This window comes from Betta splendens, chromosome 10, assembly GCF_900634795.4.
Source record: "Betta splendens chromosome 10, fBetSpl5.4, whole genome shotgun sequence".
Taxonomy (NCBI): domain Eukaryota; kingdom Metazoa; phylum Chordata; class Actinopteri; order Anabantiformes; family Osphronemidae; genus Betta; species Betta splendens.
The window spans coordinates 15,255,754-15,278,992 of NC_040890.2; the positions used below are offsets into that span (position 1 = coordinate 15,255,754).

General features: G+C 39.8%; 1 protein-coding gene across 12 annotated transcripts in view; it reads right to left on the bottom strand.

Annotated features, from left to right (window-relative positions):
* Window positions 1-22,997, bottom strand: part of diaph2 (diaphanous-related formin 2) — a 279,374-nt gene extending 256,377 nt beyond the window's left edge. For 9 of the 12 annotated variants that reach the window (XM_029164826.3, XM_029164824.3, XM_029164823.3 and 6 more), the window contains exons 1-6: window positions 22,841-22,997; window positions 21,892-22,251; window positions 13,145-13,177; window positions 11,682-11,855; window positions 7,750-7,854; window positions 3,797-3,817 (exon numbers count right to left, since the gene is read on the bottom strand). In XM_029164826.3, the coding sequence (XP_029020659.1) occupies window positions 3,797-3,817; window positions 7,750-7,854; window positions 11,682-11,855; window positions 13,145-13,177; window positions 21,892-21,975 (417 nt within the window). In that variant the 5' untranslated portion in view covers window positions 21,976-22,251; window positions 22,841-22,997. Of the gene's footprint in view, window positions 1-3,796; window positions 3,818-7,749; window positions 7,855-11,681; window positions 11,856-13,144; window positions 13,178-21,891; window positions 22,252-22,660; window positions 22,818-22,840 lie in introns of those variants that run through there. The other 3 variants (XM_055512465.1, XM_055512466.1, XM_055512467.1) reach the window with 3 other exon arrangements.
* Between the last annotated feature and the right edge of the window lie 242 nt (window positions 22,998-23,239).

The following is a 23,239-nucleotide window of genomic DNA, read 5'->3' on the forward strand; positions in this document are numbered from 1 at the left end:
TGCAACATCTTGGTAGAAACCCACTGGAGTTTAGAACACCGCAGAGAAATATCTTGATGTATGAGTGCAAATAAAATGATATTAAGCAGACTACCAGCAAGGTACTTTCATAAGAATGTTCATGCCCTTGAAAATCACAGTAAAAGATGAAAAATACAAACAAACACTCCCTACGAATATTACTAGAGAAAATACATTATAGAATAAATCAAATACAAATTATACATCAATTAAAATTGACAGCTGACTGCAGATTTGCAGATACGCGATGCTGCAGTAGTTTGTCAAATAAATCCTTCCTCATCTCACTTGCAGACACTTTCTCATGTGCATCAGATGAACTCTCAAAAAAGCTTTCAGCCAATCAGAATAAAGATCTTATTCAAACAGTTTCCTCCAGAGCATGTTTCCTTGATCTTAATTTAAGATAGAATCTATGGTGAACACTGGCTCAGGGCATTGGAGGCACGCTGTATTGATTAATTTTTCATCGGCGTCCTTTTAAAACACCAAGGACGTGCCACATCAAATCTGCTGAACCCTCAGTACCCAGTTAAATAGCTGGCTTGAAACAAAAAGCCTTTTGGTACATGCATCTGGTCTTAAGGTAGAGAGATGTGAATGGGGGAGGACGCCTGGATTTCCATTCATGCTTACCATATGTTATATTACTTAAAAGCTCCTTCATAAGCACTCCTAGCACAAAGAACAAACACTTGATTGTAGCTAAAGACCAGGCACATGTCTGCGTATTCTCATAAGTATGAAGCTCTCCATCTCATCGCTCTTCACCTGGGTGCTTTGCAATCCTCTGGCTTTATCTGCAATGGCTCATTTAATGGTTACCCTATATTCTCTCCACCCTCACCAGTTACAAATAAACGAGAGCAGTAGGACAATTAATTCACCTTGGCTAAACACAAAACACACCAGATGTGAATCTGTTAAGGGAAATGAAATAGTAGCATTAACTCAAATAGAGATTTTTTTTTATTCCTTTTTCCACTTTCATTACGTAGTCAATATAAAATATTTATTTCAGACTGAGCAAGCAAAAAGTAAAAAAAAGTTTTAAAACATATTTCAATAGGCTTTTACTAGAACTTTAAATCCATCATCTTATCTCCCATGTTTGTAAGACTTAAGCGATCTCAAGTTAAAATGTCAAAAGAATAGTTTGTCTTCTGTTTGTTGAACTTCAGTTCGCTATTGACTTAAATAACTGAAAATCAATAGCAGTGGTCATTTTATTAGGAATAAATGCTGAACAATGATTAGGAACAGTGATCAGGATCACTGCTATCGTACATCTGGACTCTGCGTTGTCAGAACCCATTTGAAATGTGGAGGTATCACCCTCATTTAAACCCAGGAACATAGACGGATATCAACAGTTTCCCCCGTTAATTTTCCAGCAGGTTAAAAAGCTCTAGTTTGTACTTTGATGCTTTTCTGCACTGCATCAGCTTTGGCCTCGGGTCGTCTTCTCCCTCAAGTCTGAGGTGTTGCTGGATCTCCGGTCAAATCCACAGTCTGGCAAGCATATACAGGGATATATATGTTTTTCACAACCACGCTAGGCATCACTGCCTGACATCGCAGAGCTGGCCAGCATGTTACCATGGAAATAAGCAGTCATCTGTCCAGTCATACCGATATTGATCACCTCCCTGTGGTGTGGACATTGCCGATTTTGAACACACGGAGCACAAACTCCTTTTCTCGCATGTGTGCTCTTACACTTACATTCTCAGCAGTATTCCATCTGAGCCGCGGAGCCTGTCAATGCAGACGCAGGGAGACGGAAGTCTGCTTTCACTGTAACACTACAGGACTCTTTGGTGGATTGGTACAATGTGGCCTTTGACTTGTGATGTAAAAATTAGACCAATCTTTACAGACACTGACACTATAAGGCCATCACAGTGGTCAGTATTGGGTGGCCTTCGTTAGTAAAACAGCAGTCTGATCATATGAGACCAGTTGCGTTTACTTGCATGCAAGTAGTTATGTACTGTATGTGTGGTGTCACAGTTCCCTTGCTCTTTCCAGCGAAGTTGAAGAGAGTGTATAAGACTAGGAGTATTGCACACTTGCACGCTGGTCAGACTGGATTAAAGCCAATTCACATTGTCCTCTAAAAAGTGCAAAAGGGATTTCATGCCTAAGACAGAGAAGTTACAGTTGTGTATTCCCTTAAGACCATTCTAACCAACACTCGGCTTCCAGCACGTCTCAAAGCAAACTATCCCATCGACACACTGGCAGCATGAAAATGGGAATCTGCCAGCAAAGCAGAGAGCGAACTGTAGCCCATGATCAGCTCCCAAAGCTGAATGCTTTTGCTTTTTCTGCCTCCTTCTATGAGTGGAGCTTTTGCTATGTTGCTGGCCAAGTTTAGACTACTGTACTACTGAAGTACTAACAACAAGGTTAAAAAGGTCTGGTCAAATGCTTCAGTTGCTATTGAATTTGAAGCCATTTCTTGATCACCAAGGTCTTTGGCATCTTTTGGCCTGGTTTGCAGAAGTTCTTTAGATATGTCTTCACAGTTCGAATTGTGGTCGTGATACAAGCTGGGGCAGTTCTGTCATATTCCATTTACTGAACACAATGTGGCCAACGCTGCGAATCAAGAGCTGCTTCATCTACGTTCATACAGGCCAAATCCAAAATCCCACCTTTCCCACATAAATAACCAAGCACAAAAGAACAGTTTGACAAAGCAGGAGAAAATTCAATCAATACAAAACGTCTCCGTAAAATGCTTCAAAGAGCAAGGTTTGTATGAGAGAATGGGCAGAGCAGAGGCCAGGTCACAGTGTGCTGCTCCACCTTGTCTGTGTTGGCATTAGGCTCGACAATCCCTCTTGATCCTTACAAAACCCTCAAAATGCAATGAAATGTCATTTAAAGCAACAGGCCCAACGTTTTAAAGCAAGAGAAAAAGCTATTGTTATATTGAAGTATATGCAAATTAAAATGGTTTTAATAATACTCATATCATCAATTAAATAAATACATTTTACTTAAGTTAATGTGAGATGAAGTCAAACAGGAGAATAAAAATATGTACTGCAATGCAAGACAGCCGTCTGCTTTCACATGCTTCTGCTTTCAAACACAGACAGAGCTGTTGACAGCAAATTCAAATACATAGTCATGAACAGAACACTTCCACTAAATTAATATTACCCAATATATCTTCAAGGCAGAAGATATAAACCGTCTTTTCTGCTAGGTATGTTCCACGTGCGTGTGTGTGTGTCTTTGTGTGCGTGCGCAGAGTCTTATTAAGTGATATATATTCTCAGTGTGTGTTGCGATTCAGACAGAATGAACAGAGTTAATACCATTTACAAGCAGCATGTCCTGATAAACAGATAGAAGATTATGAATTCTGGTGTAAAAGCTATTGCTCTTTGTTGGTAATACAATATTCAAATGCTAATAGGTTTCGCATTGCAATCTATTTCAAAGGAGGAAAGGCAAAAACTAACAAAAGGCCTCCTAGTTCATTTTCAGAGAGTATAATTTCAAAATCCCTCATTTGAAAGTGCTACCATTTACAAGAAGGAATTGTGTTGGCATTTATAGCCTTTCGAAATTATAACCTATTAGCAATATTGGGCCTGAAAATAAAAATCTAAGTCATAAAAATGACCTCACTTTGCAGACTTTGGAACGTCTGATTGAACGTCCTTCCAAAGTATGTGTGCCTGTGTACGTGTATGTGAGATCTGAATGAGGACAAAGACGAAACATTCAGAAGCCAAATAAATAATGGGCTACTTACCACAACTTTGCTCCCAGTTATCTGCATGCAGCGATCAGCGAAGAAGGTTAATGTGCAAAAAGACACAAACAGCACAATCATTAGTAGGCCATAGAATCCTCTCCATTACACACTGAGGCATTAGTGTAACTTGTCTGACAAACATTTTGCACGCAATTATGGCTATACAACTGAAATTTTGCAGGTCAACAAGGAAACCTTTCTAAATATACTGTAGGCACATCACGAAGATAATGTCTGTGTTTGGCAGCAACAATTTTACACATTTCACATTCTTAGGAAGGATAAATGAAAGTGTGCCTGGATAAAAACACATGAGTTCACAATGGAATGGCATTCATACAAGGCTACAACAACTGTGGAAGTGATAAATCAACATGTTGAGGTATGTTGATATTTACACAAGGGATTCAGACAATGATTAATAGGAAAATATCATCGTGACTTGTGACTGGCTGGTATGGATTAAGCCCCAAATGCAAAATTGGCTCAAAGAGAGAAAGACGTGTGAAGAGGGTCTGAAGAGAGTCTCCCTGGGCTGGAATCAATGAGCTGCCATTAATGCTGGGCTTCAGGTGTCAAATTTGCGTGGCAGCACTAGCTCGTGCCTGTGCAGTCAGCACATTTCTTGGAGTTTAACCTTGTTATCTGTCAATAGTGGCAGGTAGCAGCAGTGTTTTTATTACTGCAAACATGGGTCTTGTCTCACAGCAGGAGGGTGTCTGTCAGCTGAGGAGAACTATTCTAATCTGTGGCTGAGCTTCTGGTTCTCGCTTAAATGTTTGAGAGCAAAGAAGTGTTGCTGCAAGTTACAGGACACGTCTTTTTACGCCTTTCGCTCCTATTTTTATTCCCTCCCTTCTAATCTCCTTTTTCCATTTCTTTTATTGTCACTCTCAAACTCGCCGCGTTTGTAGCCATTTGATGCTTAATTTCCTCCCTCCATCCTTCCACCAACATTTTATGACAGCCATAAAGTGTGTTTTACACATGCCACCACCTGATCAAGCACATAATAGTTTTAATCACACGGCGTAGCCACATTTTCCTTGCTCTCCAGTGGATGCAGCGGAAGCCGCCTTCCAACATCTTTATAACGTATTCCATCTAGCTAATAAAGTCTACACACCTTGAAATAAGTTTTTCTGAACTTAGATCATTTTCCACAGAAGTTGTTGCCCAAAATCTTTATGTGCATATTTCGATTCGTCTGACCAAATAACAGACACTATCTTGAGGGAGCACAAACAACAGCCAAGTCAGAGCTAGAAGGTGGGGAAACAAACTTGTTTGTACTGGGAATACAGTAAAACACCTTGTTCTCACTAAATGGTTTCATAAAGTCATCCTCAGTTTAGACCCCATTAATAAATTGAGTAGTATTGAGTTGTTATTACTGTGCATTTTTTGTAGTGTGAATCTAATTGAATGAACACTGGTCAATTTCTTTCTAAAGGACAGGATTATCTGAAAAAATTTCAGTTCCTATTAAGAGAACAAGGTGGCTCGATAATGGTTACATCAAACAAATATTATTTCAATAAATTTAACAGGAAAAAACCTCAGTACTACTGAGACACAGCATACGTAAAACGAAATGAGAACATATTCACTGTTTTTAGTGTAGATAAGTAGAAATCAAGTGACTGTTAGTGCAAAGTGGCAGATTTATGATGTTGGCACAATGACAGTACAGAAAAGAATGAACGGGAGGGTGTGGAAGGTCAACAGTTCATGCAAAGCTGATGTTGTTAGACGCTGCCCTGCCAAAGCAAAGCTGGACACCACCACCACCACGGAAACAACGCCCACATTCAAATAAACGAGGTCAATTTAGAATTCTTTCTTCCAAAGACATTCTGTTTTGTGCTGGGGTAATTTGCTAAACTCCTGCTGAGGCACCCTGGTAGAGTATGGATAGGAGGGTTCTCAATCTGGTGGTAGACTAGCAGAGAGGCAGCAATTCATGAATGACAAAGGGAAAGAGTCTTTCTTAGGCGTAAACAATGTTCATTATCATTTGATAACAGCCAGTGGCATATTAACATATGTAGACTATGAAGAAAACATCAAGAACCTTGAACCTGTTGACGTACTTAGTTTTTCCTTTTTGTTGAAAAAGTAAATGACAAAAGAAAACAGCTTTTGTGGGGCATTAAAGAAGTTGAACTAAGCAGGTCTGCAAAGGCAGACATGAAAAAGGCCAGACTATTGTTCCAACGACAGTTACTCATTGAAAGCAGGAGGGAGAAGTCTAAAATCAGTGTATGTGAGTATTGATGTGGACGTGGGGGAGACTGTCACATCAATAAATGCCCAGTTGTTATTCACATCGCTGCGATGAAACTATAAAACATGTAGCTTCTCTAGGAGAAATATCAAATGTGAGATTATCTGGCAAATAAACAGAAAATCTGAGATGAATGTACTGTAAGTGAAGTCCGTTCAAAGCCCCCAGACTGCAATCTTAAAACACGGCACAGAATCGCTGATCAAAGAAAAAATTCACATTGAACAAAAAAGCTCCAAAGCAAAACAATCGGACGTCAACATGTCCAAAACACATCAAACTGACATTGATCACAATCTACATTTTCAGTGCAACATACTCTAGAGTCAATACTACAACAGTAACCCCAGACAACGTGGGATTAAAGATTTGCATACGATAAGAGATTTGCTCCTGCTTTGGTGTGATGTTAATCGGCTGGGCAGTTACTTAGAATATCAAAACATTAAACTATTAAACCATCCAAAAACTGTAGATGAAGTTATAGTAAAAGTATTGTATAAATATAATATAGTAAAATGGCCTTTATTACAATTACACACAATGTTTCCCCATAAAGGCCCAAGAGAAGTCGTTTTATGTATCTGACATACACGTGTTCTACTGTATGTAAGTCTATGCACATTTGCATTAATCTGCGGTAAAACAGATGCAATTCGGCATCACAGTAAGCCATGGCCCTACTTTAGTTCTATTAAATGCGACAGCAGGATGCTAACAGACATCACATTTTGTCCTCTGTCCTCAGACTACACAGATAACGTTATTCATTTGAATAAAATATCTGTGCTCACAAAGCATAATAGGCCTGTGAAGAATTCAATCATCTCAGATAATCATCATTATCAATAATGCCAGTTAATTATCATAACAATAGGGAGGTAATAAATTATGTTGAGAGAGAGCTAAAAGGTTTGAGGAGCAATAGTGGCAGAAACCACGTCGTCTCCTATGACTGCTGTGTCGATGTGAAAATTTGCTTTACAAAGTACTGTAGAAGGATATAGGAATTATAATACATTTATTGGCGACCTTTGAAACCCTAGTTTTCACTACTGATTTGGATCGCATAGTATAAAATTCCAGATACCTCTATAAGGCAACATAAAACTATTTTGCATTAGGAATCTTTTAATCTGAGACCTAATGAGAGTCTGTCCTGAACTAAAACCCTCAAATCAATGGGAAGCAGCTATATTGCATTGAATCAGTAGTATAAGCTTACGTTCAAACAAATTCTTCAAAACCATGCAGAAATGCACCATCACCGCTGGACAAACATAAATAAAAGTTACTCGCATGCAAATACCCCTAACCAAGCCCACAACCATCCGCTTTCATGCAAGCACATCAGTGGACAAGTGCTGGTCGTCCACCTAGCACTGACGAGAGCGACTACGATTGATGTCCAGGAGACTGAGGCACAATACAGAAAACAATGAAGAAAAAAATCACTGCATTTGCAATATAGGATGTATCATTCAAGCATGGAGAGTGGAGGCAGTGACAACAGAAATGAGCGTGCAGAAGAATGGATGACCAAGCAAGCCGTAAGGGAAAGAATCATGTGCAGGGTTAAGTGGAGCATCGTGATGCTTTAAACACCCCACTTTAACTAGTTGGCTTCAGTGTGCAACGGTAAACTACAGGTTTACTCTCTTACAGATTTGGCAGTGGCTGAGATGTACTGGACCACCATCTCACGTTTGGTGCTCAGGTCCTTTCCACGCAGAGGGGCTTTGCGGTCCTCATTGAGGTTCATGTCCTCCTACACAAAAGAAAACGGGAACGTTAACGTCAGAGAGTGAGTTAAGGAATAAGAACAGTGTGAAACAAGCTTCTATGCATCGGGCTGCATCAAAGAAACCAAAGATGATGGTCAGATATTTAACTGACTTTTTCAACACAACACCAAATGCTTGTGACCAAACAGCAGCTGTACAGTTAAACCTAACACAACATATCAAATTAACTTCTTTTCAAAACCTCAAACTATGAACCATGTACTTTACCGTACAATGGATTCACTAGCAAGAGGAAGTATTTCAGAGCGACCAATAATTATGGCTCCATTTTCACTATAACCTTTCACATTGGACGCTGTCCTTCTACAGCTGAATGCATTTCTTTTGCGTCTTTGTCAAAATCAGAAGGTACAGCAACAAGAAATAATGACTAATAATTAGTCCTTGAAACGAAAGTAGCAAGGCTACAGCAATATAAACTGTACACCCCAACTCAACAAGAGCACAAAATCAAACAACACTGCTTCTATTGAGGCCATGCAATCACATCAGATAGGTTGGATAGGCAGTATGTGCGTGTTATTGGGAGTATTATCTTCGTGCTACTTTAATTCTGCATCACAAAAGAGGTCTTTCATGTGAGAGACATCAGGGGATGGAGCGAAGGCCGGACAGAGCACTAAAAGCTAGGGAATGACATGATGATTAGAATGGAGGGGGATGTTTATCAGAAGCACTCTCTTACAAAGAGATGGCTAGAATGAACAGAGATAAAAAAAAAACATCCTCCTCAGGGTTTTAGGATAGTAAACCTGAAGTTGTGGAGCCATGCTGCCCTCTGCTGGTCCACTGCTTATCCTCTGCTTTGGGTGATGTGATTTGGCAGCCGATGCCCTCTGTCCAATTTGACATACATTTCACCTCATACATTCAGTGTGTCACTTGTAACTGCGAAGCCTGTAAGTAGAGGGTAGTTTGAATCACTCACCTCAAGTAACTGAACTCAAACTGCTTCAAACCACATTGACTTCATTTATTACTAAAGCTCTGACAGGACTCCCATCTAACATAACCATGGCTACAATTTAAATAGTAAATACCCTAAACAAAAGAAAATGTTTTGGAAAATTAAAAAAAAATTAACATTTTTTTACTGCAGATTTTTATCTACTCTTTAAATGCTGGAAATGTATCTGCCTTGTCGTTTAATAAATGGTGCAGAACGTGCCAGTGAGAATGTTGAAGAAGTGGTACAGTGCAGTACAGTGGAGGCAGTGAGCCGGAGGGATGCTTGTCAGGGGGCATAGTGGAGGAATAGGCCTTCAATGGTTTGTTTTCAAAATGATTAATGGTCTTCTATCAATTAGACTCTCAAAGGCTGCATAACAGACTCCCAGGATGTCTTCAAATATGCTGCTGCTTGTATCACTGACAAGAGTGCATGAATGTGTTCTGGGTCACTCATCGTGGAAACGAATTTGAGAAGCACTCTCAACCACTGGGATTTACCAGCACACCGACAGGTAAAATCCCATCCAGCTGCTGGGTCGCACATTCAGCTATTATACATAATACACTATATAAGGTCTTGGTCTACATTAAATATTCTTGGACAATACAAAAAAGGCACTTTAACTCGTTTAATTAAAATGAAATGTGCTACAGTAGAGACAAAATCTCAAAAATACAACACTAAGGGACTACCCCATACAGTCTATAAATCACATGTGCCTGAGCCCGGGCAATTGATGTAAAGAGTCCATGCCATTGGGAAAAGTGATCCAAGAAAAGTAGGAGATGTATAAAAGGGTTTGGTTTCAACTGTGACAAATCAATTATTTTGTCCACTGCCCTTAAGGCTGATCCATGTGTGTGTGAGGACATTCACAGTAATTCTCCTGTGGGTTGGTTTTAATGTCCTGGTGCAGAGTGTAACTGCTGAGGGATCACATAGAAGCTTATTACTAGGAGTGTTCAGGCACCAGAAAGACACATAAAACCCTCAGACTAACCACTTTGGTCTGACATCGGTCCCTGCTGTGAATTCACCAGCACCATGCAGGAAAATGAGGACGCAAAAGGTAGGAGATATCAACATAGACAAAGTGGCTCAGGAATTAAATGAATTTAAAGAGTTTTAACTGAAGAGAACAAGAAAAGTGAGATCTAAATAGCTGCAATGTGACTGCCTGTCCTCATGACCACATGATCCATCTGTGATCTGTCATTATAGCATGAATCTAACCAGATCAACATCCCTCCCCTTCTCCAAAGTTGCTACTTTACAGATAGAGTCAGGCTGAAAAAAGACACAGAGTAAAGAAATATACTACATTTTTCACACATTTAACTTTTCCTGTAGTTGTGTGAATATACTTGTGCTCTCAATGGTTGGCTTCAAAAATCCAAGAAAGATTTCATTTAATTTTCCTTCCCACTGTCTGAGTGTGTCCCACATCCCTTTGATGACCTTTCAGTAATGGGCTATGTGCTATTTAGGCTTTGAGATACACAGCGCAATGTGTAAACCATTTTCCAGAGGAAAAATATTTTCACTTTCTCCTAGTCATTAATGCACAGTAGGTGGCCTCACTAATATGGCACGGGTCATCCCTTCATTTGAAGCCAGCTATACATGTAAGGCTGCAGCATGCTTTACCACAAAAACAATCAATAATGGAATGTGTGTAAGGACAAAGAGACCAACTCAAATGTATGTGTACGAAATAAATGGGCAGAGGAGACAAAGGCAGATAGGCGCTTAAGAGAAGCTGCTGGCATCAAAGCAAACCACCCACCACAGTCACTTCTGTGTGCTGCATCAAAGCTGAAGATTTTACAGTCTATGAGAGCAAACCGTTGTACCTTTGAAAGTACATAAGTAAATAAGCCTTTCCATTTGATTTCATTACTGTAATTATACATCCCAACTCAAAGTGTCAAGGTATGTCAAATGTCAGAACAGCAAACATGCCTTCTATGTCGTCTGTCACTGAGCAAATTGAAGCCTGGGTTTAATGTCACGCCGCTGTGAGCACAAACATAGTAATTGAGAGGTGAACTGAATGACAGGGATGAGCACCCAGGCAAGAAAACACTGAGCAGTAGCCTGATGAAAACCAAGAGCACTGGTCGCATTTCTCTGGCCCTAGCAATAAAGACCATTGTATGAGAAAAAAGGAAAGGCAGACACCGTACCCCACACACACACACACTCACAGACATTATCCACAATAGTACACACAACCTATGCAATGAAGCCAGAGTAATTCTGCCCCTCACTTCAAAGAGATGGGCTGAAAGCTTTTTGTTAGATTTCAATCCTGCAGTACATAAGGCCAAAAATGCATTTCAATGGAGAAAATCACAAGTGTGACAGAGCTTTGACCCCACAGATGAGTGAGAAGTGAATTTCAAAGTTTGGAGGTGTTCTTCTAACACTGACCTTTGAATCTGTAGATGAGGCTAAACTTCACAAAAAGCATAACTTCTAAATGCTAATTGCAAATAGTTTGAATTATTTAAACATGTTAGGTGCTGGAAGTGAAGGTGAAGAAAAAACACATGCCTTTATAACATCTTTATGAGGCTACTAATAAAATCCAGCCCTGTTTCTGACAAAACAATTTTTGTGTGAGTAAGAGAGACATTATCTGACATTTAAAGGTGTCAGGTTCACAAGCACACTTGTATTAACAGTAATAAATCTAAATATGTAGGAAGGGCTTAATAAACAAATACATTATTAATATTTATTATCATTAAGGAAAGTCTTGGTTTCAGGTTGAAGACAGATAGATATATGCAAAATATTATATTGTTTATGTATTGTTCTATAATGTATGCTCACCATCATTTTCTCAAAGAGGTCAATGATCTCCTTCTCTGACAGGTTGGAGCGGTCGTCAAACAGGGGCTGAGGAACAGGCAGTTCAGTCTGAGTGGAAATGGGATCTGTTGGATGCTGGATCAGCAGCTTCTCCTTCTTCATCCCTGTTTTCCTAAAACTGGTGATTCGATCACGCTGAAAAAAAGGGACATTTCAAGCATTAATATATAAAACTGTTGGGGTTTAAGGAGCACCATGTTTTATTAGTGCAGCCACTGCTCTCCATCTTATTGTTTTGCTCCTCATGCTCAACATACTTAATAAGCAGCGTGCCTGCTCTCCATGAAGCAGTGTCATTTGCTCAGCTTCTCTACCACATACAGTAAAAATATTTGGTGATTTTTGATGCACAACTCCATTAGTACTTTTTAATGCAAATGTAGTTGTTTATTGAAATAAAAATAAATAAGTAAATAAATACAGTAAAAGATAATTCGGCAAAAATAAATAACTGTAGTCATATATATGTATATTTTTTGTCTCTTTCTATGTTGCTGCACATCTGTGCACATATGTGCAGCAACATAGCAACAAAAATACAGTGTTTTGACAGTTAACTGTATGAACTTAACTGACATTATCACTTACCCTTACACAAAGGTTTACCTGGTTTGTGTTTATGACAGGAGAAGACTCAGCTTAAAACAAGGTTAGGCAGTGAGAATATTTCAGTGGGGGACAGTTGCTATGAGTTGATGGTTCCCATTAATGACATACAGTAGGATTAAATGTAAAAGACAGAGAAACATGAAGCGCATGCAACAATGTATACTGTAAGTCGCATTCAGTGATGGAACCAGGAGGACATGCGGAGTGAATTATGAAAACATGAATGAAGTGGAAAAACGAACATATGAAGACATTCATGATGGCATTTGAGATATTACTGGATGGATCAAACATACTGTAAGAATACTGTAAGAATAAAAAAAATGACATTTCTGACACTCTTATTGTACACCCTGAAACTAAAGCAATATTATATGAGCTTGTAAGTGTCAGAGTCAGGCAATTTGTTAACTAAGAGTATTAAAAAAGCCCCAGGCACAGAGATCTAATTGGAAGTGCCACTGATAATTTCCCACTAAATGATATATGAGTTGCTTACAAAAGTCTGGATGCTACCGGCTAGGTTTTCTTCACAATAAAATACCAACAGATATTTGTGGTTGCAAAAATAATAGCACCACAAAAAATCCCCTCTCATTCACTAGTTATTTCTGCGCAGTATCACAACATGTAAATAAGACACATTTATGCACAGCAATTAAGAATCAAACTGTAGAGAAAAGAGAAAAAAATCTGACCCGTTTGATCCATCCAGATATTTCTGTTAAATGGCTTGCACATTCACAAACAACACATGGGATGATGCAAAAGAATCAAATCAAATAGTCACATGGAGATTAAACCAAGCATCTTACCATGTCATCAGCCAATGTTTTTATGTGTATGTTCTGTTGAAAAACAAGAACAGAAAGTATGTATCCCAACAACAGTGCATTTACATGTACAGTCTTATGGATACGTCTCATTTTCAGAAACTACATTAAGTTTCTATTTATACTCGAATTTATTGCAGACAACATTTTTTTATGAGGATATGAGCGTATCCTAGGAACTGTACATGTATCCAAACTGAGACAATACTTGATGTTCAAAAATAATAGGATTGCAATGCAAAGTATGCAAACGTGTTTGTTCAAGAATGAACATCTCAAACAAACCCACAGCAAATGAAGACCAAAAATGTTAAATTAGACAGTGCTGCATCTCAGCATATAACAATCAAACTTCTTAAATGTTTGATTAAAAACCATATTGTCCTCACAAAATGTTACAAGTGGATGGAATAAAACAACAGCCTGTCTTCACTACAGATGTTTATCTTCGTCTCAGATACAATAAGACAGGCTACCGCCAAAAGGCTTGTGGCTCGGCGAGGGACAGCCATTTGAAACACACCTCAAATGGGAAGCAGTAGCAGCGCTGCCATATGCCGTGGCGCTAGGCTGTGAAATACTAATGAGTAGGGTGATGTGGGGTGGTGGTGGCCATAAAGGCTGCCTCCAGCCGCGGATTTCTCCACCATTCTAATCAAGAAAATACTGAAGCTGGGATGGAGCAAACAGATTGGCTCTAACCTGCACCTCCCTCTGTGCATCTTCATCAGCTGTCGCTCTGGGCAACACAGAGCAGACACTCAAACTGCCATATCTATCAGTACTGTCGTCTGCAACGGCTGATCAACAGTTGGGAGATAAAGCAATGGACCACAGAAAACAAAACTCCGGTCTATGCGCAGGCTTGCTGTTTTGTCATTTGAAGTGAGGCTGCAACCTGCAACACATGCAGCCAACTTTATGTGTACGGGCTAATGCCTACATTAACCAGGTATTTGTTTAACCACCATTAGTCGCATTTATAGCTCTACCGCTTCGTTCGACATCTGTAAAGCTAAAAATTTGACCTGAGGAACAACTTTTCCCATTTCTAACTCCGAGCGAACGTATCATTAAGCCCAGCGTTCTCTAGCAGTTTAAAACTGTGTGAAACAATAGCTAATTTTCAAATGGAGTGCTTAAACATTTTCTAATCAATTTAACAACAATCAAACCACTGTTTGGTTAATTGCCTTGACTTGAGGGCCTTTCCTTGCCCATTATCTTGGCAACATCGCAACAACGCAATTTAACATCTAACAATTAAGGTTGTATGTCCTCTGGGCTTCTCTTGCTTATTAAAGTAAACTTTTTCATCATAATAAATGTTTATTACTGAACACATATTCCTCTAAAAAAACTAATCAAATTAGCTCTGGGTCCCTCCTTAATCAAATATGATTATGACTCCATGCAGATCTTTAAAGATGAAAACACAAAGCAATATCCCTCAACTTGAGAGTCAATTTGGGGACACAAAACCATACCAGTATGCATATTCACCCACTAGCTTTTCAAAATTAATATTGCACACTACAAGGGCTTAAGTAGCGCCGAGACATATTCTACATTGGCCTTACTTTAATACAAAATGTCACCAAGTGGCGCATGAAATACATTTTCATCACATGAACAGAGGGTGAACTTCAAATGGCTACTTTTGGTTTCAAGACTTCTTAAAAGCAGCGTCTGTTAAACGTAACCAACTGAACTTAACCATCTGCATAATGTCATTTTGACTCATTCAGTGGAACTATCGCTATCGAATTAGTAGCCACAATGCCTCTGTGAAACGAGTTTAGGAGGAAATTAGATTTTACTTTAATTAGTTCTAATAATAACAAAGGATTACTAGGAGCCAGCCACTGTTGGCAGCGATGACTGTAATGTAGTGTGATGCTGACAGTTCTTCACAACTTCATTAAACTACCTTGTCTCTCACTTTAATGAAGTGCTCGGTTCAACCAAAGACTGGTAAAGTGTTAGTGTCACTCACATTTGTTTGAGTTCGGCAAAGAAATTAATATGTCTTTATTTCATCTTTGCAGCGCTGACAGAACATACACAACATAGAGTATTTAAATGCATATCATACGCTGGTGAGCGGACTTCTGCTGCCACCAGGTTGGATTTTAGTCCAGATCTTCATTAACTTTTCACACATCTTTCACGTCTGTCTCTGTACCGTTTATAGATATGTACTGGATGCAAATCATAGGAAACTGCTGACCTCCAAACTACTACTGTGCAAGTCAACCCTCAGGCAAGAGCCCCACTTTCCTTTAGTCACATTAAATACTAATGTTGCTAGTCATAGCCATAAACATCTAAATTACACAATTTGTCTTTCTGTAATGAGAAAGGATGTACAGAATTGCCAATATCATGCTCAGTTCTAGTGGATTGTCATTAGACAGCACCAAATACCATGCGAGTAACTGAATTAGACAATCTAAATCAATTTGTTTAAATGAATTTTGTTACAAAGTCTCCTCAATGGCAGTCCATTCACAAGGAGAGGTAACAGCAAAGCCTGAACTGATCTGAGAGATTTATGAATGTATAGATGTCATCCATATGTTTTGATTAATGATTAATACTTTTACATTCAACTTTGCTCACACCCTTCTGAAATAACCTCTGCTCGACCTCAGGTTTTACCTTCCTTGGGCCAACAAACAAAAGTGAACTATGAAATTAAAATCAGGCAAGTAAGTCTAAGTTCTTGTACGGCACACAAAGTACATGGTGTTGTGACTGCGGGCTGCGCCACAAGCAAACACATGTGGCAGGCGAACACAGAATCAACAGGAGAGACAGCCTCTTGAAAGCCTCCCATAGGAACACGCCAAAATGAAACACTTGTCCTGTCTGAAAACTGGATTAGGGACAATTTAATTTAATCAAGCACAGAATGTCAAGTTGTTCTTTGGAACAAATATATTAAATCTTGAAAAATTTGCACTGTTCCTACACAGAGTTTTCATTTTGAGATACTTTCATTTGTTTCATCCTAAAAAGTAATCCACAAACAGAAGACGTAATTAATTTGAAAAGTAAAAAAAGCAACAGGTTTCTGCAAGAACCGAAGTGCCTTTAAAGGGCATGCGTCTCTGGCAGTCCCATTATTGCAGCAGAGCACTGGTGCTGTTTACAGTTTCCTAAAACAGCAACTACTCAAAAGCGGAAGCACAAAAAGCCAGTACAGCAAAGATGTGAATGGCCCCATGCTGGATGACACGACCACGTGACTGCAGGCTGCTCAAACGACCCTTAGGCGCTCTCCCTCTAAAGGTACTGTACTGGGGGATTTCCTACCATATATGTTTCTAATATATGATTTCAGTTTATAGAAATCCTGCTTTTTAAGTTTATCTAATAAAGAAGTAGAACCTAGAAAAGTCTCACTGGAGTTTATTTATTCGATCTGCATGAGCAAAGCTAATCATGCAGAAATAACATCTGTACTTGCATAGAAACATGCTGTTGTATCTGTCAGGGTGCTGATTTGGCTCGTGACATAAGTGTTACATTTTAATAACCAATGCTAAATTATGTGAGCCCTTAATAAAACACAATGAGTCATAGCTTCCTTGTCATGAGTATGCACTGCCCAAACTCATCAGGCAGTATGAGCCAGTTAGTCATTCCTCCATAAGAGGAACCCTGGCTATTAAGACTGCATTAATAGATTAGATGATGCCTCATTCTCACCATCTCTCTGATAGTTCGTTAGTTAGTTTCAGACATCCTATTTTCACACTCTGTCCTCAGATCCAAATGCCAGAAAGACGCCATTCTCATCTCAAGACAGGTGCAGTCATTTGTCATTACCCAGAATATATTAGCATAACATTACACAACCCTTAAACTGTTCATATGTATTGTCTTACATATACAAATTCAAACTTGCAGAACGTTTTGCTTCATAATTAGTAATATTAAAGCACATCAGCAGAGATGACAGAACCTCCTCTCTGCAAATGCACTGTAGCATGGGGAAAAGCTCATCCATCACAATCCATCAATCTAATACAAGTACAAGAGCAGGAAACCCCTTCATTCTGGCCTAGATCTGACTCTGCAGAAGTCCAGTCACAGCTTCCCATGAAACACCATGTACGACAACATGATCTACTGCTGAACAAAACATGCTTTATAAAATGTAAATAAGGCAGATGAATAACATTCTCAAGTTCAAGTGCTGAATCTAAAGCAGTGAATATAACCCTGGTCTCGGAGTGTGACATCAGAGCGAAGAGTCTGTTGGGCTCTTCTACTGTGTGACTAAAGCTTTCTTCACCACTTCCTCCCTCCAACTTCCTGAATGCCATTAAACACTCACATGTGGTCTGCTTCCTGCCATTTTTCACGTCTCCCTAGAACAATCCTGGTTATATTCACCCAATAAGACATAATGGACAAGTGAAGGAATACAGGAGGAAAATAGGTACAACTGCAGGAAAACCCAGACTCGAGACGCACAATATGATATGTAGTAGACTCAGGGTTGTGACAAGGTGCCAACTGCATGACATGACCTAAAATGACCCAGGGCCTCTCTAAAGCTCAAGTAACAAAGTGCTAAAAGAGCTGTCAAATACCTACAATAGGTTTAAATGTGTGGAAGCTGCCCACACGTTTACGTGAATCAAGCCCAAGATCTAGCAGAAATGATTACAGTGAAAATTTGTAAATTATTAATAACTTCATACTGCCAGGAACACTGAATTGAATGTGCTCTGTGTCTCCTGCAGCAGGAGAGCGTGGGTTAGCCCACATAAGCTCACCTATGCCCAGGGTCTCATTAAAGGTGCTGCTGCTTAACCAGAGCTGCACTGTCCATTCATTACTGAGGCCTTAATTACTTTAATGACTAACTAAATGACAGGCATGATTACAATCATTAAGACACAATTTAATTAATAAGGGTTAATTACAATTTGCAAACACTCTCATGTACCAAAAAATAACAGTTCAGATGATTCCTCTATTTGTGTTTTCTGCTTAAGCTTTGAGTAATTACAGGTTCGAAAAACCTTGATTAAATATTTTCCAAAGGATTTCTGCATCTCAATTTTGAAACATAAATTACACAAAAGCATGGGAAACCAAAATGTAATCAGGTAAAACTAAGCAAACATCAGCAAACAGAACTCAGCATTGCAGAAATGGCTGCATTAACTAACCTGGCAAACGCATGTCATGCTCTCACTGAAGCCACTTCTTTAAATCCCTGTTCACACAGGGCAGCGGGCCTTCTGTAAATCTGCCCACTAGCCTCAAAGCCAAACTCATTTACACTCTTACTTTACTACTTAACTTCTAGTTTGGACAGACAACAATGCTGCAGCCCCATGAAAGCACAGCAGAGCCACAGGTTACTGTATTATCTTTCCTCTACTTTGCATCACTACTATCTTGTTGTGAGCTGGATTTTTCATGTCTAGTTCCTGAATGAAAGCCCTTCTCACTTCCTCAACATTCTATTCTTTATAATCAAATCAGACAGTTATGAGCATAATGTTACACTATCGCTCACAATTCTAAAAGTTGATAATAGACTAAATCTACATGACTTCTACTTGTGTGATGGGATTGCTGCTGTTTCTGTTTCCCTTTCTAAAGTCCAGTCTTGATACCTACACTGTTCTTATGTTTGGCCAGTTGTCACTTCCATCCTAAACAGTCTACATTACATTGCCTACACAACAAAAACATTGTGATTTTACGTAACTGTTGTGATTCACAAATCAACAGCATATTCTCAACAGTTAATGATCCTAGTTTTATTACCAGTTAATCTGTGAATAACAGAAAACATCTCAAAATGATGACTTGAACCAAAGGTCCCCTTGTTTGTGTACACACATATGGAGTAAAACACAATAGAAATGTGTCTCTAATTTAGACAAATGTGAACAAGTTAGCCATAACATCTTTCGGATAGAAAAAAAACACTAAAGACAGATAAGCAAAGCATGTAAACAAATGTGAGTCAGTCATTTGACTGACCACATTACAGAAGCAAATGACCTGCCGTAATACCTATGATGTGTGACAAATACACTGGTAGCATGAAAACCCACATTGTATTGCAAATCTTTGCACAGTGAGAGACTCATTCTTCCACACTGCTGCCAATGAACAACAACTGATTCTGCACACTCCAGCAGTGCTGTTATACATTACACTACTTTTCACCACAGGTAGGGCTAAGGGTCAGTGGGTTTACGATCAGCACAAACCCAAACGTCACAAGACAACACATGGCGTTGTACTATAGCTTCAGAAGTTAAACTTGTGTCTAAAAGTGTTTCCATTCACAAAGTGCAACTTATTGTGAGAAAGAGACTGTGCCACTGTTTATGCAAAGGGGAAATTACTACAACTGTTATGTTGAAACAATAACTCGTATTACACATAACCGACAAACAGAATAATGCTTCATTCTGACTTTAGTTGGAAAGTAAGACATTTTCTGAGCAGGCTGTGGAGTGAAATCATAGCATTATTTATGGGTGCACTGGGATAACGTCTCCCTCATACTTCTACATGTGAAGTCACCTTTTAATGCGTTATGCAATATTTCTCCCACACTGTCAAACCAATCCCCTGCAATTCCTATAAAAAGGCAGACGTCCCATCTGTCTGTTTATTGGGTGGTTTAACAACGTCAAGAAAATGGCATTATCACAGTGTAGCTACAAACAACAGCCATGCTATGAATTATCTTTATGTCTGTATACTGTGGTGTTATTCTAATGTCCTTGGCTGTGTAGCCTGTGTAGCGTATCTACATCCTGGGCCAAAAGCTCAAATTGTGTTGCAGTGATGTAATCATGCCCAGTGACTTGTTAAACAAACACACAGCTTTCAGCGTTTCTCCTCTAAAGACTGATTTGAAAGAACAAACTGTACCACTATCTACCAGTTTGCCTGCTAGCCATTTGAACTGACATTTGGCAGCTCTGGAGGTAAAGAGCGATTTAGTTACTGTTTTTAATCCCGCTCATGATAGATATCTCCAATCCATCTGTTGGCATCACACCTACAGACTACTCTCATGTCAGGGATGGATCATTTATGGTATAAACCGCTGGTTGAAAAGCAGATTCAAAAAAAGGCTGATGCTTGAAAATCCTGAGACATGGATAGCGTTTTTACCAACTTCTCACTGTTGACTTCCTACCTTTATCTGTACACTCATACTTACTGTGTGTTTGAATAAATGTTTTTTGAGTTAGCGGTGTTGAGGCTGCTGGAGCTGGATGGTCTGGCCCTCTGGCCGGTTGAAGGATGTGCCCGGAGAAAAGTGGCCATTTTAAACAGGAAGTGGTTGATCAGAGTGAACCACTGTCCACCACTTTCAAGTGGGGAATTTTAGTTTTGGTTGAGTTTGTTTTGTCATTTGGTCAATTAAATGAGTCCTTTGAATATAGTTCTTTTACATAACTCACTGACTGACCTGTTATGTTTTGATGTCTTGAAGTTTGGTTGAAGGTATTTGTCTTTAGTTACCCCTGTGTGTCTCACATAGTCTGAGCAGCCAACATGTATATTTTCCTGTTTGTCTTTGTTAGTTATTCTATTTACTTATATTGCTTATTTGAATCTGGTTTTGCTGACCTTACGGGCCTAAACTTCTGTATCACAAGACTGCTGATTTTTGGCCACATCGTCCAAAAGGTTAAACAGGAGCCAGGGTGTCGCAGAATCAGCCATGTTTTGTCGTTGGTCAAGGGAAATTACTTTGAACCACAGTTTTCCTAAAGCTGCTGACAGTGTATCCGCAATAACATGCATTTAATCCACTCAGTAATAAATTTATCACTTACACAGCCCGCTCAAGACAGCAAACATGAGGCTGTGGCTACAAGCAAATTGTTTCAGACGTTCTTGTTAGTAACAGACTCTGTTTACACAGACACAGACTGTTTAAGATAACACACAGTGGTCAGGACACCACCACCGTCATCAAACCCTCAAACCTTGTGATTTCATTTCCGGCAATGGATGGCAGGTACTGTTGAGTGTGTGTAATGACACCAGACGTCCAGTGATTCAGACTCAGAGATCCCACTTTCCCCACAAGACACACTCATCGCTGTACAAGAACTAATCTACTATATGAAACCAGTACAGAAACCATAAATGCAATGAATGCTTATTTAACTGACTGTTGGTATCAAGTAGAAACCAAACTCCTCTGACGGTTATTTCTCGTGCTGATAATTCTCTTCAGGCTCAGTTTTATCAATTACACACACACACGTGGTCTACGATCCCTTCACAACCACATGGACGTCACACTATGCGATTACTCATCCACTAACTGCACTGCTATGTATGCATTAAGAATACTTATTCAGGTCCAGCTGTCAAGAATCTCCTTATAAGAACCTTTAGGAGCTGAATCGACTCTACTCAGCTCGTCACGTGATGATGAGTGCTTCACTTTAAAAGTTGAGCACTCAGTGAAACACTATCTGTTTTGCTGTGCATTAAATAGTAATAACGACTCATCAAGCCCTTTTTAGGATTATGTTTGCAATAAACAGATGCTCTGTAATGACATGATACTGTACTGAAGTTGTGTCTCACTTTTGTTTGACCTTTATATAAAGACAATTGTAGATTTGTATTTTTTTGAGAATTATAAATGTGTAATACACGTTTGCTGTTGTTGGATTACATTCGGGGCACAGTTTGTCTCAGTGAACACCTACCAGCTTTTTGTTTTTACCCTCATCCTCGCTGGACTTCTTCTTGGAGGGTTTATTCGGGTCCTCTCCGCCGCTGGCTTGATCCATTTTAGCTTTGACTTAAGTCCCCCCCTCTCGAAAAACACTTTCAAGCGACCTCCGCAAAAGTTGGCAAACTCCGCTAAAAGCACTCGTACGGTAAAATGTCCAGATTAGGTTTTTTCAAAATCCATTCCGTCTGAAGTTAAAGTTGAAGTCAAAGTTGGAGCAGTAATAGTTCCCGTTAGTATCCGAGACTCGGGGAGCTGCTCGGAACACAACAGAAGAGGTGTGGTGTGGTCCGGTATCGGTCCTGGTGTGTCTTCAGTTCGGGTCCAGTAGTTTCTGGAATGACCGGAACAAAACGTAAACAACAATTAATCAGTCTATCACATGTCCTGGGCGTTACTACCATAAATATTGGACTTAACACGTGTCCCCCTAGTTAGTATGCAGCAAGCGGAGCCGCTGAGTGAAGTCAGCTTATAGTGAACGCTTGAACAGATGTCAACATTTATACCGGGGGCAGCTAAAAACAGCTGGGGGATAAAACACACACATGAACGGCGCTAAACGGCCAAGTCGCACGCGTGTAACTTAGAAATAACGTAGCAGTAACCGATAAAAGACGTTCCGTGACAGTTAGGACGATGCGACCGTTTGCAACGGGCGCCAACGCGGCAGCCGTTAAACGGTATCTGGCCAGCCGTTAATTACAATTAATGTCAGTTGTTGTCACAAAAGGGCAAATCACCGTTGTTCTCTCTGCTTGGAATACTTTGCGGCTGTCCACTTAGCCGAGCTAGCATAAACAGGCGGCCGTCACCTGGCGAGCGTGGTCTATTTATAGACGCACAGTCATACACAAACACACACGACACTACGTTATAAAATACAATGTGAACAATAAATTACATGTCAAAGAAAAACTCACAAAATCCCATCCAGAGAATGCCTAGGCAACCAAACATGAACACCAGGCCCACGGTGGTTCCGCCCAGCTGGAATCTGATTCGTCAAGCAAAAACGAAGGAGTGGAAACTCCGGCCGCTATTGGTCCAACTTGGTGACACTCATGAGGTTGGCGTGGCATTGAAGGGGAGGAGACTAATGCGACTGAGAGGTCAGCCTGATTTCACAACAAGCGGATAGGACTCAGTGAGACAAAAAAAAGGAGCGGATGGGAAGCAGGGCGGGAGTGTGTGCCTCAACGGAACACACCCTGGATGCGCGCGTGTGTGTGTGTGTGTGTGTGTGTGTGTGTGTGTGTGTGTGTGTGTGTGTGTGTGTGTGTGTGTGTGTGTGTGTGCGTGTGTGTGTGTGTGTGAGACGA